Here is a 15104-nt window from a genome sequence, read left to right on the forward strand (position 1 = left end):
CTTGGACTGCGAGGAGATCAAACCAGTCAATTCTAAAGGAAACTAGTCCTGAATATTCATTTGAAGGACTGATACTGAAGCTGAAACTCCAATACTTTGGCCCCCTGATGCGAAGAAATGACTCATTGGAAAAGACTCTGATGCCAGGAAAGATTGAAAGAGGGAGGAGAAGGGGACAACAGAGGATGAGATGGTTGGATGGCATCACCAACTCAATGGACATGAGTTTGAGCAAGCTCTAGGAGATAGTAAAGGACAGGGAAGGCTGGTGTGCTGCAGTCCCTGGGGTTGAAAGAGTCGGATCCGACTTAGTGACTGAACAACAAAAAATACTATGATAAATAATCTTAACGATATAAGAAAATTACAATTTATCACTGACACTGTAATTCAAGGAAGATGGCAAGAAGCTGTGTTCTGAAGCATTCAGGATTCCAGTGCCTCCACCATACCTTCTGAGCCAAGTTCTCCCCTGGATTCTTTGCAATCTGCTGACAGACAATGGAAGAATGTTAGAGAAGATCTTTTCAGAAATCATATCTGGAAATAAATACAATCATTTCCACCATAGTTTATTAACCAGACTATGTCATGTGACCCATGTGGAGGTATTCAATCTAGTCATGAACCTAGAAAGGGACTGAGTAAATGTATAACAACACACAACCATCTTTGCCAACACGGACATAATTCAGTGTTTTTTGAAGTTTATTAATCCTGTTGTGCAGCCCAAAGCTGTTGATACCTTTCCCCACAAGTATGTAGTGAGTGGACGAGGCTGCTGCTGCTGCTAAGTCACTTCAGTCTTGTCCGACTCTGTGCGACCCCTAGACGGCAGCCCACCAGGCCCCACCATCCCTGGGATTCTCCAGGCAAGAACACTGGAGTGGGTTGCCATTTCCTTCTCCAATGCATGAAAGTGAAAGTGAAAATTGAAAGTGAAATCAGTTGTGTCCAACTCTTAGCAACCCCATGGACTGCAGCCAGCAGGCTCCTCAGTCCATTGGATTTTTCAGACAAGAGTACTGGAGTGGGTTGCCATTGCCTTCTCCAGAGTGGATGAGGATTACTAAAATGTTATCATCTTTGCAAATAGGATTTATACATTCTAAAACTGGTCTTGTTTTGTTCCCTTTTTTACTCCATATTTGTTTTTCTTTGTATTTCTCCTGTTTGTTGTGAAGTGCTATTGCAAATGTGATCTATATTATAATTTTAAAAACACTGGATTGATGAAATTCTCTTAATTTCATTTCCTCTTTCATTTACAATTTCTCTTTCTCTCTCTCTCTCTCTCTCTCTCTCTCTCTCTCTCTCTCTCTCTCTCTCACGCACACACACACACATGCACACACACACCCCTGCTTTTCAACTCAAAGAGATTTGAGTGATATCATTATGATAGCTTTATATATTGTGGTATTAAGATAATATTAGGTATTGGGTAAGACTGCCTGTCTTTGACTCGTTGCTTATAAGCTGAGAGAACTTATGCTACTTACTTAACCCTCTGAACCTTAGTTTCCCCACCTAAAACATCATAAGTTTGTGGTGAAGAGAACACTAGTAATACTTATATAGTGACCTTAGGGCAAGGCCAGTACATAAGAAATACTCCACCAATGCTAGCAGCTGTTATTTTATTGCTGGTAGGATTAATTGCTCTTCCTCACTGAGTTCCTGAGTATTATAGTTTAAATAGAAACTATTTACAGTAGTAGTGGATTTTCATGCATTGCCAATAATCTTGGAGTCCACATGTTTCTTTACAAACTGTGATTAAAAGGCTCCATATATCATTTAAAATACAAGCAGACATTATTCTTACTTTTATGATCAGTGAAGCTAAGGGATTAATGGTCTCATTTCTTTGGTGTGGTTTGTGATAGACAGCTTTGAATGAACAAGGGAGTTTTTTTACAACTAGAAAATTGTTTAGTTCTGCCTTAAAAACTCATATTTTCACTGCTTACTTTCAAATCATATAAACTAGCCTTAATTGTCCTTTTTGCTCCAGTAAGTATAACACACCAATTGAGTCAGTTTTCTCAACAGATCACAGATTTTTCCCTTTTATTTCCTGAAATCTGTGATATCAGGTTATTATCTTTCCTGCTCTTCATTCGTTCTTTTTTTCTTTCGTCACCTTCTGGGAACTAGGCTACAACAATCCCATGCACCACCCAATACAATTAACTCCTAGGCTACAACAATCCCATGCACCACCCAATACAATTAACTCCTAGGCCATTGTTCTTAACAGACTTTGAATCTTAAAATGTACCTACCTTTTTTATGCCTTTACCTTATATACCTTTAAAACAAATATGCCCAAAGTAGTAAAAAGTCAACCAAAATGCAAGATCTTTGCCTAGATTTCCATGTGCTGTTCAATTTCTTTCTTTTGTTCATGTGAAATATTTCATGTCATGTAATAGCTTGTATTTTATAACTTGAAAGAATTTTTGTATAATGTTAGGATGGGCTTTTCCATCTATCAATTTAGGATTAGCTTATGCTAGCACTCATATTGCAAGAGCAGCAAGCTGATTTTGATAAATTTCCTTGATTTCCCTGCCCTCCATCAACATGTCTGGCATTAACAACATGCCAAGAGATAAAGGACACATTTCAGAAGTCTTTATTTTAGAATATTATGAATGTCAATAGAACTAAGTATACAGAAAATAACCTAAGAAAAACATTAACTTTATTTTTAATACATATGATACATAGAAAGTATAAAATGAAAAGCTGTTAATTCATGACTCCTGGTTCATGCTTTCAAAAAGGTTTACTCTAATTGGAAATGATTCATATGAAAACTAAGATCAGTAGTAATGCATGACATTAAAGAGAATGGCTTCCCAGGTGGTACAGTGGTAAAGAGTCCGCCTGCCAATGCAGGAGATGCAAGTGACACGGATTTTATTCCTGGGTCGGGAAGTTCTCCTGAAATAGGAAATGGCAACACAGTCCGATATTCTTGTCTGGAGAATTCCATGGACAGCAGAGCCTGGTGGGCTAGAGTCCACAGGGTTGCAGAGAGTCAGACACGGCTGAGCACTGAACACTCCGACACTCTGATACTTTAACACTTTGACTTGACATAAATATATTCATGCTACAAGAATTAAAAGAGGAAAGTGAGCTGTCGTAGGAAGGAAAAACACATTCAGATATCCTGAATGAAAACACTGAACTAGATCATGAGTCCATATAAAAGCAAAAGTGAAGTCTAGAAGTTGTGTGTAGTAGAATTTGAATGGAAAGTTCTCTTTAAGCCGCTTGCACCATATGTTTCATTTGCCTGGTCGTATTCTGACCATTTTCAGGAAGAGAGATCACTTAGCACACGTAGTTGAAACTCACTCTAGCTCCAACTTAATGGGGAAAATAAAATGAAGAACACAGTAGTTATTCGTTTAAATTAGAAGTTTATAATTCAGATATATATATATATTTTTTTACAAATGTGGAAGGATATACTAAAATGCAACTTAGTTATGGGTATTTTAGAAATAGAATGCTTTTCTATTTTTATGGACTCAGTGATGGGCTGTGTAAAAGTATCTGAAAATAATCAATAGATTTAAAACATGAAATTTGATCTACTTCCATTTGATCATTTTGGTTTTGTGAAATAGCCTCCTATAGATTTAGTCATGAGTGTTCTATGAAGATTCATTAGCCAATTTGAATCCCATTTCATTTGTGAAATGCTTCCAAGATGGTTTTTGTCTGAAATTAATTTCCTCTTCTTCACAGCCACAGCTTGTGATGGAAGCTTTTTGTTGACTGGATCATCTGGATCCTTTGAGGCTCTGCATTATCCCAAGCCTTCTAATAATACAAGTGCTGTTTGTCGGTGGATTATACGGTAATAGTGAGTGAAGTCACTCAGTCGTGTCCAACTCTTTGCAACCCCATGGACACCAGGCTCCTCCATCCATGGGGTTTTCTAGGCAAGAGTCCTGGAGTGGGTTGCCATTTCCTTCTCCAGGGAACTTCCTGACCCAGGGATCAAACCCAGGTCTCACACATTGTAGACAGTCGCTTTACCATCTGAGCCACCAGGGAAACCACCTTTTATTCCATGTACTTAAGTCATAAAGTCTTTCTCTGATGCAGGAAGTCTTAGCATCTGTAGTAATGCATTTATTTTCTAGACAGCTGTTTCCATTAGCTACAAAGCAAAGTCTTCCCATCTGATATACTGTCTAAGAAGTTTCTCTCTCATTCTTAACCTTTTAAAAAGAACTTTGCCCTATAAATGGGGCCATCTCATTGGGCTCTGTAGCAAATTATTTCTTTTTTCCCCCATATGGTTGTCACAAATCAAGTGCTACCAAAATGAACAGCACACCTGTGTATCTGTATATCACAAGAAACCATATTTCCTTCAGCTGCATCCTGACTGCAGAATAGTTCCTTTCTCATTATGCTTTGTATCTGTATGAAATCTCCTATGTTGTGATTTGGTCATGCAGATCAAGATCTGAGACACCCTCTGTACTCATCCTCTTTGCTGTATCTTGAATAACACTTAGTTCACTTAATTTATATTTGACCTCCAAGTCTTAATTCAGTTGATGAATGCAATCATTATGATAAATAAAATAATCAAACTGCTGATAGCTGGTCTACCTTAATATATGCCTAAGCATTTTTCACAGAGGAGTAATGTTTCTCCCAGATATTCCAAGAGAAGTATCATTTGTACTCAAATAAATATAAGCAATACTGAAATAAACTCAAGTGCAAGACTTCTCATAGCCTTAGATAAGTTAAGATGCAAGTAAATCTCCCCCCAAATATACAGTTGACTTTGAACAACAGAAGGCTTAGAGGCGCCAACACCCTGTGTAGTCAAAATCTGTGTATAACATTATAGTTGGCCCTCTTTTCTGTAGTTCCCTATGGCTTGTGTAGTGTTGTAGTATGTTGCTGCTGCTGCTGCTGCTGCTGCTAAGTCCCTTCAGTCGTGTCCGACTCTGTGCGACCCCAGAGACGGCAGCCCACCAGGCTCCCCCGTCCCTGGGATTCTCCAGGCAAGAACACTGGAGTGGGTTGCCATTTCCTTCTCCAACGCATGAAAGTGAAAAGTGAAAGTGAAGTCGCTCAGGCGTGTCCGATTCTTCACGACCCCATGGACTGCAGCCTACCGGGCTCCTCCATCCATGGGAGTTTCCAGGCAAGAGTACTGGAGTGGGGTGCCAACACCTTCTCCAGTTGTAATATGCACTTTTTGAAAAAAAAATCCACATATAAGTGGACCCATATTCTTCAAGCCAGTATTGTTTAAGAGTCAACTGTATATTTCCTATTAAGCCACTGAAATTTTCCCCCCACAGAGTATTCAACACACATGTTCTGCGGAATTCACTTTGAGAAATGAATTCTAGTTCGCTCATTTCTCTTAACAGCTGGAAGGGATTTTGGTTTCCCAATCTGACCTACTATATATTTATTTTAATCATTATGATGACTCAATAGAAAATGGGGAATCAATATAACAACTGATCAAACAAGACTGAAAGACAGAGCCTTGGGTTCTTGCCAAACAAGTGATAGGAAATGGCCCCATAAATACTCACAAGAGTTCTTTTCCTGTGTAAACATATTCCAGAGAGGACATGAGGTATGAAGGGAAGATTGTTCTAAACACATTTACTTGGCATTATTCAGGGAACAAAGAACATGCTGTCCTGTTTAAATAATTTCTATTTTGGAGCTCAGCCCCATGTAAGTTATGTGATATAACTAGAAGCACACTTTCTTCTTTTCAGTGCTCTAAACAACATGTTGTTGCTGTTGTTTAGTCGCTAAGCCGTGTCCAATTCTTGCTACTCCATGGAACGTAGCCCACTAGGCTCCTTTGTCTATGGTTCCTAGGCAAGAATACTTGAGTAGATTGTCATTTCCTTTTCAAGGGAATATTCCTGACCCAGGGAACAAACCTATGTCTCCTGCATGGGCAAGTGGATTCTTTACCACTGAGCCACCTGGGAAGTACCTAAACAACACACTATTTGTGTGCAAAAGATAAGATTTTGCATATTAAAAATGGCAGTTCTAAGTAATTCTCAAGTGAAAAATTTTTTTAAATTTAATATTTATTTTAAAATATTAGGGCATCATTTCTGATAATCACATTTAAAAAGAAGGTTTATAAATGACTATTAGTACTGTTTTTAGTACAATGAAAAAATATTCCATTCTTTACCTAAAATGTCAGCAGAGAGTCTTATAAAAATCTTAAATTACTTCCTTTAAAAAAGGGAAATAAAATGAATTCTAACTGATCTATGATGCATTCCTAACTGCGCAATGATTTCTTCATGAAATCTTTGGAATTTTATTAACACTAAATAATAATAATTTAATTTTTATGTAATTAATATTTAATCATCCTCCACTTCTTAGTAAAGCTATGTCAAGTCTTCAGGGAAGTCTTATAAGCAGACCACAATGAACAATATTATTTTTGCTGCAATAGTAATATTTATGCATAATCAACATTATGTTAATTAAAGATTTTTATGGTCTGTTCTTTCTACTTCCTTTCAATCACTTAATTTTTAAAACTATTTTAAGAAATCCACTATTAATTAGGGATATTTTTAAAACCTACAAAATCTAAAATATTACTCTAAGTAAATACTGTATTGCATCATAAAATTATTATTTAAAAGTATATAAATTTTCTAAGTGTATTTTCTTCTCCAAACTAATTACTACATTAGATGGTGGTTTGTTTTCCCTAATGGTGGTCAAAGTAGGGTATAAAAGCAATAATGTTTTCTTACAAGCTTGGAAACCCAGTAGCCAGTAGAGAAATGGTTATGATACAGTTAAGCTATATTTTGGAAATATATTAAGGCCCCGTGTAGCAGAGTGTCAGTGATGAAGGATGTGAGTGCTGAAGACAGTCTGTGTGGCTTCAAACCTGGCCTCCTCACATTCAACATCTACAATATCAGGCAAATGTCTAAATCTCTTAGACTCAAAATTTCTATGTCTATAGAGGTCAGGGCCTCTAACTACAGGGGTCAAAGTCATCATGAAATGTAAAAGACTTTGTGCTCTATTAGGTGCTCAATAAAAGTGGGCTCTAAGAAGAGTAGCTATTGATACAAAATGTAAAATATAAAAATGACATTTAGAAAAGTACCCTTTCCCTTAAAAAATTCATAAGGTAGCCATGGCTAAAATTACCATTTAATCTCACCTTTGTAAATACCTGTGTTTTATTGCAAGTAAGTTGAGTTTTCTGAAACAGAAGTAGAACACAGCCTGCACTCATTTCTCTCCTCCATCTTCAGTTATCTATTTTGAAAAAAGTAAAGGGCTTCTAAACATGAAGTTTCTAAGGGAGCTTTTCTTGATGACTTAGTTTCAAGGCTTAAAAATAACATCAATTTTTGAAAAAAAGAATCACTATTTTCTTGCCTGGAGACACCAAAACTTTCATTAAAAGAACAAAAATCATTCCTGAGGGGGCTGCTTATTTCTTCTTCATCTGTCTTCTTCTTTGATGTTAGATTCCCTAAAGGTCTTACTCGCAGGCTCACTTCCCCCGGTCCCTGAAGAGGCCTTTAGGAGGCGGAATTCCTCTAAACAGCTGCCACCACCTGCTTTGTTCTTATCTCAGTCTGGGCCGGGAAGAGCTCATACTCCTCATATTGATCTCCTCCCGCCTCTGTCAACCTCCTGTGGTTACTGAATACATCCGAGGGTAGCCCATGAGCGCAGCATCCTCTGTATCTGCCCATCTTCCTCCAATGGCCCTCACACCTGGAGCATATAAAAATACACATCCCCTAATCCACTCCAGAACCACTGAATCTGATACCCACGGCTGAAGTCCACATGTCAGTATTTAAAAAAATAAGCACACTGCCAGTGCTCTACCCTCACTTTCCAGGCAATAAACACTGGTCAGATCCAAAAACCTAGATTTCTATTTAGATGTCTTTTAATCCTGCACTGCTGGTCATGGCCATTTCAGTGTTGTCAGCCCCACTCCTTGAAGACTAAACTCTAGTCTTGCCTCCAGCCCATCATCAGGAATATTATACAATGAGGTAGTGCTCCAACTTGACATTTTCCTACCATGAAATTCAGAGTTTCAAAATTAACTATATTTGTTTTTTTTAACTTTCAAGTAATAGATTTTATTTCATTAATTTTATTTTTATTATATTTTTAATTTAATTTTATTTTTTACACTAAGACTTTGGTGAAGTTGCTCAGTCATATCCGACTCTTTGTGACCCATGGACTGTAGCCTACCACGCTCCTCCATCCATGGGATTTTCCAGGCAAGAGTACTGGAGTGGATTGCCATTTCCTTCTCCAGAGGACCTGCCCGACCCTAGGATCGAACCCCAGTCTTCTGCATTGTAGGCAGACGCTTTACCGTCTGAGCCACAAGGGAAGTCAATCCTAAATAGAATTGATAATATCAAACTTTTTTTTTTAATTGCTGATGTTATTAAGGGTTAAAAGTGTGTTGGTCTTAATTTTTTTCTTTTAATTTTTAATTTTTTCTCCTTTATCACTGTTATTTTATTTGTGATGAATGTCCCCAGTTTCTCAATTGACTGATAACTTACCAAAAATATGAACTTGCCATGTCCCTGGCCAGGAATCCTGGTTCAGTCAGTAGCCTCCACAGTCAGCCTCTGAAGTCAAGAGTCTTTACAGTCTCCTTATCTTTGGAGATTAGCCATCTCCCTATTATCAGCCCTTTCAGTATTTAGCCAGCTTCAACATTATCACCCATGTTTTGCTCTACTGCTCAGCTTCCTCCTTTGTGAAGAGTTCAGGGGAACATTGCCCCTCCAAAACACTAAAGAATTATTCGCATTTCTGATCCCACACTTCAGTGAAACAATGTAATTATAAATAGGCATTGCCCTAGATACATTTCCTCAATCTGAAAATTAAAATTTGAACACTTTCCCCACAGAGCATTCAGTATAATGTAGATCAGCCATTGGCAGTTTGATTATTGTGATCATCATAACAACTGAACCATTCAACCAAATCAAGAGTTTAAAGATCAAATATATAGCAACTGATCCAAATTTTATTCAAGACTTAGCAAAAAGGATGTATATAAATGGTGTTCCCAAATTTTAACCTGCCATTAATAAATCACACCATAGGAGATTTTCATACAGATGAGAAAGGAAATGTTCTATAGTCAGGAATGACTCACCTTTGTTCCCACACAGATATATCAAGTTAACAATGAAGTGTGGACCAAAAGATATTTATGAAAATTCCAGAATTCAGTTTAGAAGTTGCATGCCCTGGGTGAGTGCAAAGACAAGAACAGCTCCAAGAAATGGGCAAGAAGATTAAGTTCATTTTAACCTCCATCAGCATTTCCCCCAACACAGCACAGCCCAACACAGGTCTTATACTCTCTCCTTCTTCCTTGGAAGGAAAGACGAGGGTGGAATATACATCCAGTGTCCCAGCTTTTCCAAGAGTTTCCAAAGGAACTATTTTCTGTTCTCATATATATAATGAATGGGCCTGGCATTGTTTGAATGCCTGAGAGATACTGAGAACAAATAGGAGTGGGCGCAGCTTGCTATGATCAGCAGGACTTGATACAATTATGAAAGCATGAACAAATCAAGACTTCTCCCTAAAGGTGAAAGAAAGAAGTGCAGGAAGTTTCCAACATTCTAGCTATTTCAACAACTTCCCCAGCAACTGGCGTGTACTTGCATGAATGGGAAGCTGATGAACCAGCACAATTTGCATGACCTGGTGGCTGCAGAGAATAAGGGAGAGTGGGGTGACTTGCTGCGGTAGGAAGAGAAAACTTGCAACCCACATTACAGACACCAGAGAGAGTAAGAAACAGAAACCACCAAAGAAGAAACCTGCCAGCCTCTTGTTGTTGTTCTTCAGTTGCTCAGTCCTGTCTGACTCTTTGTGACCCCAGGGACTGCAGCACCCCAGGCTTCCCTGTCCTTCATCATCTCCTGGAGCTTGCTCAGACTCATGTCCTGTGAGTCAGTGATGCCATCCAAGCATCTCATCCTCTGTCATTCCCTTCTCCTCCTGCCTTCAATCTCTCCCAGCATCAGGGCCTTTTCCAATGAGTTGACTTTCTGCACCAGATGGCCAAAATATTGGAGCTTCAGCTTCAGCATCAGTCCTTCCAATGAGTATTCACTGTTGATTTCCTTTAGGACTGACTGGCTTGATCTCCTTGCAGTCCAAGGGACTCACGAGAATCTTCTCGAACAACACAGTTTAAGAGTGTCAATTCTTCAGCATTCAGCCTTCTTTAGGGTCCAACTCTCACATCTGTACAAGACCACTGGTAAAACCATAGCTTAGACTATATGGACCCCTGTTGGCAGAGTCCTGTCTCTGCTTTCTAATACACTGCATAGGATTGTCATAGCTTTTCTTCCAAGGAGCAAGAGTCTTTTAATTTCTTGATTGCAGTCACTGTCCAAAGTTATTTTGGAGCCCAAGAAAATAAAGTCTGTCACTGTTTCCATTGTTTCCCCATCTATTTCCCATGAAGTGGTGGAACCAGATGTCATGATCTTCATTTTCTGAATGTTGAGGTTTAAGCCAACTTTTTCACTCTCCTCTTTCACTTTCCTTAAGAGGCTTTTTAGTTCCTCTTCACTTTCTGCCATAAGGGTGGTGCCATCTGGATATCTGAGGTTATTGATATTTCTCCCGGCAATCTTGATTCCAGCTTGTGCTTCATCCAGCCCAGCATTTCTCATGATGTACTGCTGGGGTCCAGCCCCGGTGGATCCAGGGAATTCGAAGCGGGGACAGAGTTGGGGTCTGGGAAAGGACTATTTAATTAGAAATATAAAGAGATTAGGAAAGAATAGTGTAGTAGGAAAATTAGTGGAGAAAAGAGGCTGAATAACTTGGTTTATGCAGAAAACTAATAAAACTTCGAGACAAGAGGTTTGCACCATCTACATTAGGCCACCGGTGCCCACTTGAATAGCAGAGGGTGCCCTGCCTTGGGCTCCTTCTTGCGTGGATCTTAGAAGCCAGGGCAAGTAAGTAGACTTGGCAAGCCTCCGCACTCCAGATGGGAATTCAGCCGGAAAAGGGGAGAAAAGAACGACATGGGGGAGCCCAGCAATGGTGCAAGACTCAAGACTTTATTTTCAAAATCAGCTTATATACCCCAAGTTGTACATAAAGAAATAAAGGAATATGCAGAGTTATGCAGGGGCAGCAGTCCTGACCCTCATTGAGACCAGGCTTTCTTTTTGCATACCTTCCCATATACAAAAGGTCTCAGGTGGTTTACATTATCTTCTGGCCAAGAGGCCTGTTAACATTTTTATGGCTCTCTTCCTAGATAAATGTCTATCAACCAGAAAACTCTTTTTCCCTAGAAGTGTTTTTTCTTAACTCTGCATCACCCTCAAAGTACTAAATAAAGTTGCATTCCTGTAGAACAAAGGTGCAGTGGGTTATAACAAAGAAAGTACTTAATTCAAAGATCTAATGTTGCCAATTCCAGGTCTACTACCTGTTTTTTCTATATACCAACTATATCTACAAATAAAGGATATGAAAATTTGGCAGCAAGTATTGGCTCAACAAATGAAACCTTTAATCAGTCCTATTCTAATGATTTTGACTCCTCAGAAGCCCCTACATTCCTAGGATGTTTTAGGCTTCCTGTGCCTCTCGCGGTGGGGAGGCTGCAAACAATCACATGCGCGGCTGTAAGAGTCCAGCAAGCAGGCTAGAAAGCCATCAGAGGAGTTTTGGGATTGAAACACTCTTATTATGCCCAGGAGATTTATTATCTAAAAGCTCTAAATTAACTTTTTCCAGAAAAAGGTGGTGGGGGGAAAGCCCCCTGTTAATGTCAGAAGAGTAGGTGGAAAGCATAACACAGTAAGCAGGCAGACTCTGGTTTTGGGGGGTGGATGCTCAGGAAATTCCCCGGGGGAACCCCTGAAGCCTGATCACGCCCTTGCATTTTGTCAGGCTTCCTTCCTCCTGACCTTTGCCATGGGTGGGATTCCTCACGCTGGCTCCCGGCAATGTACTCTGCATATAAGTTCAATAAGCAGGGTGACAATATACTGCCTTGACGTACTCCTTTTCCTATTTGGAACCAGTCTGTTGTTCCATGTCCAGTTCTAACTGTTGCTTCCTGACCTGCATATAGGTTTCTCAAGAGGCATACTAACTAATGAAAACGCAAAGACTTTTCCTCTAAGATCAGGAATAAAACAAGGGGTGCCCCCTCTCACCACATTTATTCAACATAGTACTGGAAGTTCTAGGCAGAACAATTAAGCAAGAAAAAAAAAATGCAATGTATCCAAATAAGAAAGGAAGATGTAAAAATCTCTGTCCACAGAGGACAAGATCTTATATATAGAAAAACCATAAATTTCACCAGAAAAAAGAGAAAAAATGTTGAGTAATAAAATAATTAAGAAAAGTTACAAGATACAAAAATTCACATAGAATGATCACTTGTGTTTCTACACATTAATCATGCAAAAAGAAAATCAACAAAATAATCCCATTTACAATAGCAGTGAAAAGAATAAAGTATAATACTTACAAATAAACTTAATCAAGAAGGCAGAATTTTTTTAATATTTATTTTTACTTTATTTTGCTTTACAATGTTGTATTCATTTTGCCATACATTGACATGAATCACCCATGGGTGTACATGAGTTCCCAATCCTGAACCCCCTCCCACCTCGCACCTTGTATCATCTCTCTGGATCATCCCGGTGCACCAGCCCCAAGCATCCTGTATCCTGTATTGAACATAAACTGGCGATTCATATCTTACTTGATAGTATACATGTTTCAATGCCATTCTCCCAAATCATCCCACCCTCTCCCTCTCCCACAGAGTCCAAAAGTCCATTCTATACATTTGTGTTTCTTTTGTTGTCTCACATAGAGGGTTATCATTACCATCTTTCTAAATTCCATATATATGTGTTAGTATACTATATTGGTGTTTTCCTTTCTGGCTTACTTCACTCCATATAATAGGCTCCAGTTTCACCCACCTCATTAGAACTGATTCAAATGTATTCTTTTTAATGGCTGAGTAATACTCCATTGTGTGTATGTACCACAGCTTTCTTATTCATTCATCTGCTGATGGACATCTAGGTTGCTTCCATGTCCTGGCTATTATAAACAGTGCTGTGATAAACATTGGGGTACACGTGTCTCTTTCAATTCTGGTTTCCTCGGTGTGTATGCCCAGCAGTGGGATTGCTGGGTCATAAGGTAGTTCTATTTGCAATTTTTTAAGGAATCTCCACACTGTTCTCCATACTGGCTGTACTAGTTTGCATTCCCACCAACAGTGTAAGAGGGTTCCCTTTTCTCCACACCCTCTCCAGCATTTATTGCTTGTAGACTTTTGGATCACTGCCAATCTGACTGGTGTGAAATGGTACCTCATTGTGGTTTTGATTTCCATTTCTCTGATAATGAGTGATGTTGAGCATCTTTTCATGTGTTTGTTAGCCATCCATATGTCTTCTTTGGAGAAATGTCTATTTAGTTCTTTGGCCCATTTTTTGATTGGGTCATTTATTTTTCTGGAATTGAGCTGCATGAGTTGCTTGTATATTTTTGAGATGAGTTGTTTGTCAGTTGCTTCATTTGCTATTATTTTCTCCCATTCTGAAGGCTGTCTTTTCACTTGCTTATACTTTCCTTTGTTGTGCAGAAGCTTTTAATTTCAATTAGATCCCATTTGTTTATTTTTGCTTTTATTTCCAGTATTCTGGGAGGTGGATCATAGAGGATCCTGCTGTGATTTATGTCGGAGAGTGTTTTGCCTATGTTCTCCTCTAGGAGTTATATAGTTTCTGGTCTTACATTTAGATCTTTAATTCATTTTGAGTTTATTTTTGTGTGTGGTGTTAGAAAGTGATCTAGTTTCATTCTTTTACAAGTGGTTGACCAGTTTTCCCAGCACCACTTGTTAAAGAGATTGTCTTTAATTCATTGTATATTCTTGCCTCCTTTGTCGAAGATAAAATGTCCATAGGTGTGTGGATTTATCTCTGGGCTTTCTATTTTGTTCCATTGATCTATATTTCTGTCTTTGTGCCAGAACCATACAGTCTTGATGACTGTGTCTCTATAGTAGAGCCTGAAGTCAGGCAGGTTGATACCTCCAGTTCCATTCTTCTTCTCAAGATTGCTTTGGCTATTCGAGGTTTTTTATATTTCCATACAAATCTTGAAATTATTTGTTCTAGTTCCGTGAAAAATACCGCTGGTAGCTTGATAGGGATTGCATTGAATCTGTAGATTGCTTTGGGTAGTATACTCATTTTCACTATATTGATTCTTCCAATCCATGAAAGTGGTCTATTTCTCCATCTATCTGTGTCCTCTTTGATTTCTTTCATCAGTGTTTTATAATTTTCTATATATAGATCTTTAGTTTCTTTAGGTCGGTATATTCCTAAGTATTTTATTCTTTTCGTTGCAATGGTGAATGGAATTGTTTCCTAATTTCTTTTTATACTTTCTCATTATTAGTGTATAGGAATGCAAGGGATTTGTGTGTGCTGATTTTATATCCTGCAACTTTACTATACTCATTTATTAGCTCTAGTAATTTTCTGGTGGAGTCTTTAGGGTTTTCTATGTAGAGGATCATGTCATCTGCAAACAGTGAGAGTTTTACTTCTTCTTTTCCAATTTGGATTCCTTTTATTTCTTTTTCTGCTCTGATTGCTGTGGCCAAAACTTTCAGAATTATGTTGAATTGTAGTGGTTAAAGCGGGCACCCTTGTCTTGTTCCTGACTTTGGGGGAAATGATTTCAATTTTTCACCATTGAGGAAAATGTTTGCTGTGGGTTTGTCATATATAGCTTTTATTATGTTGAGGTATGTTCCTTCTATTCCTGCTTTCTGGAGAGTTTTTATCATAAATGGATGTTGAATTTTGTCAAAAGCCTTCTCTGCATTTATTGAGATAATCATATGGCTTTTATTTTTCAATTTGTTAATGTGGTGAATTACACTGATTGATTTGCAGATATTGAAGAATCTTTGCATCCCTGGGATAAAGCCC

The 15104-nt window shown here is 38.4% G+C and overlaps 1 protein-coding gene across 1 annotated transcript in view; it reads left to right on the top strand.

The window, feature by feature from the left end:
• The window catches only part of TMPRSS15 (transmembrane protease, serine 15), a 153631-nt gene that overhangs the window by 35698 nt on the left and 102829 nt on the right, over positions 1-15104 (top strand). The window contains exon 7 of the mRNA XM_018051693.1: positions 3769-3880. Coding sequence (XP_017907182.1) covers positions 3769-3880 — 112 coding nt within the window. The remainder of the gene's footprint in view (positions 1-3768; positions 3881-15104) is intronic.

The sequence above is a fragment of the Capra hircus genome, chromosome 1 (genome assembly GCF_001704415.2).
Source record: "Capra hircus breed San Clemente chromosome 1, ASM170441v1, whole genome shotgun sequence".
NCBI lineage: Eukaryota > Metazoa > Chordata > Mammalia > Artiodactyla > Bovidae > Capra > Capra hircus.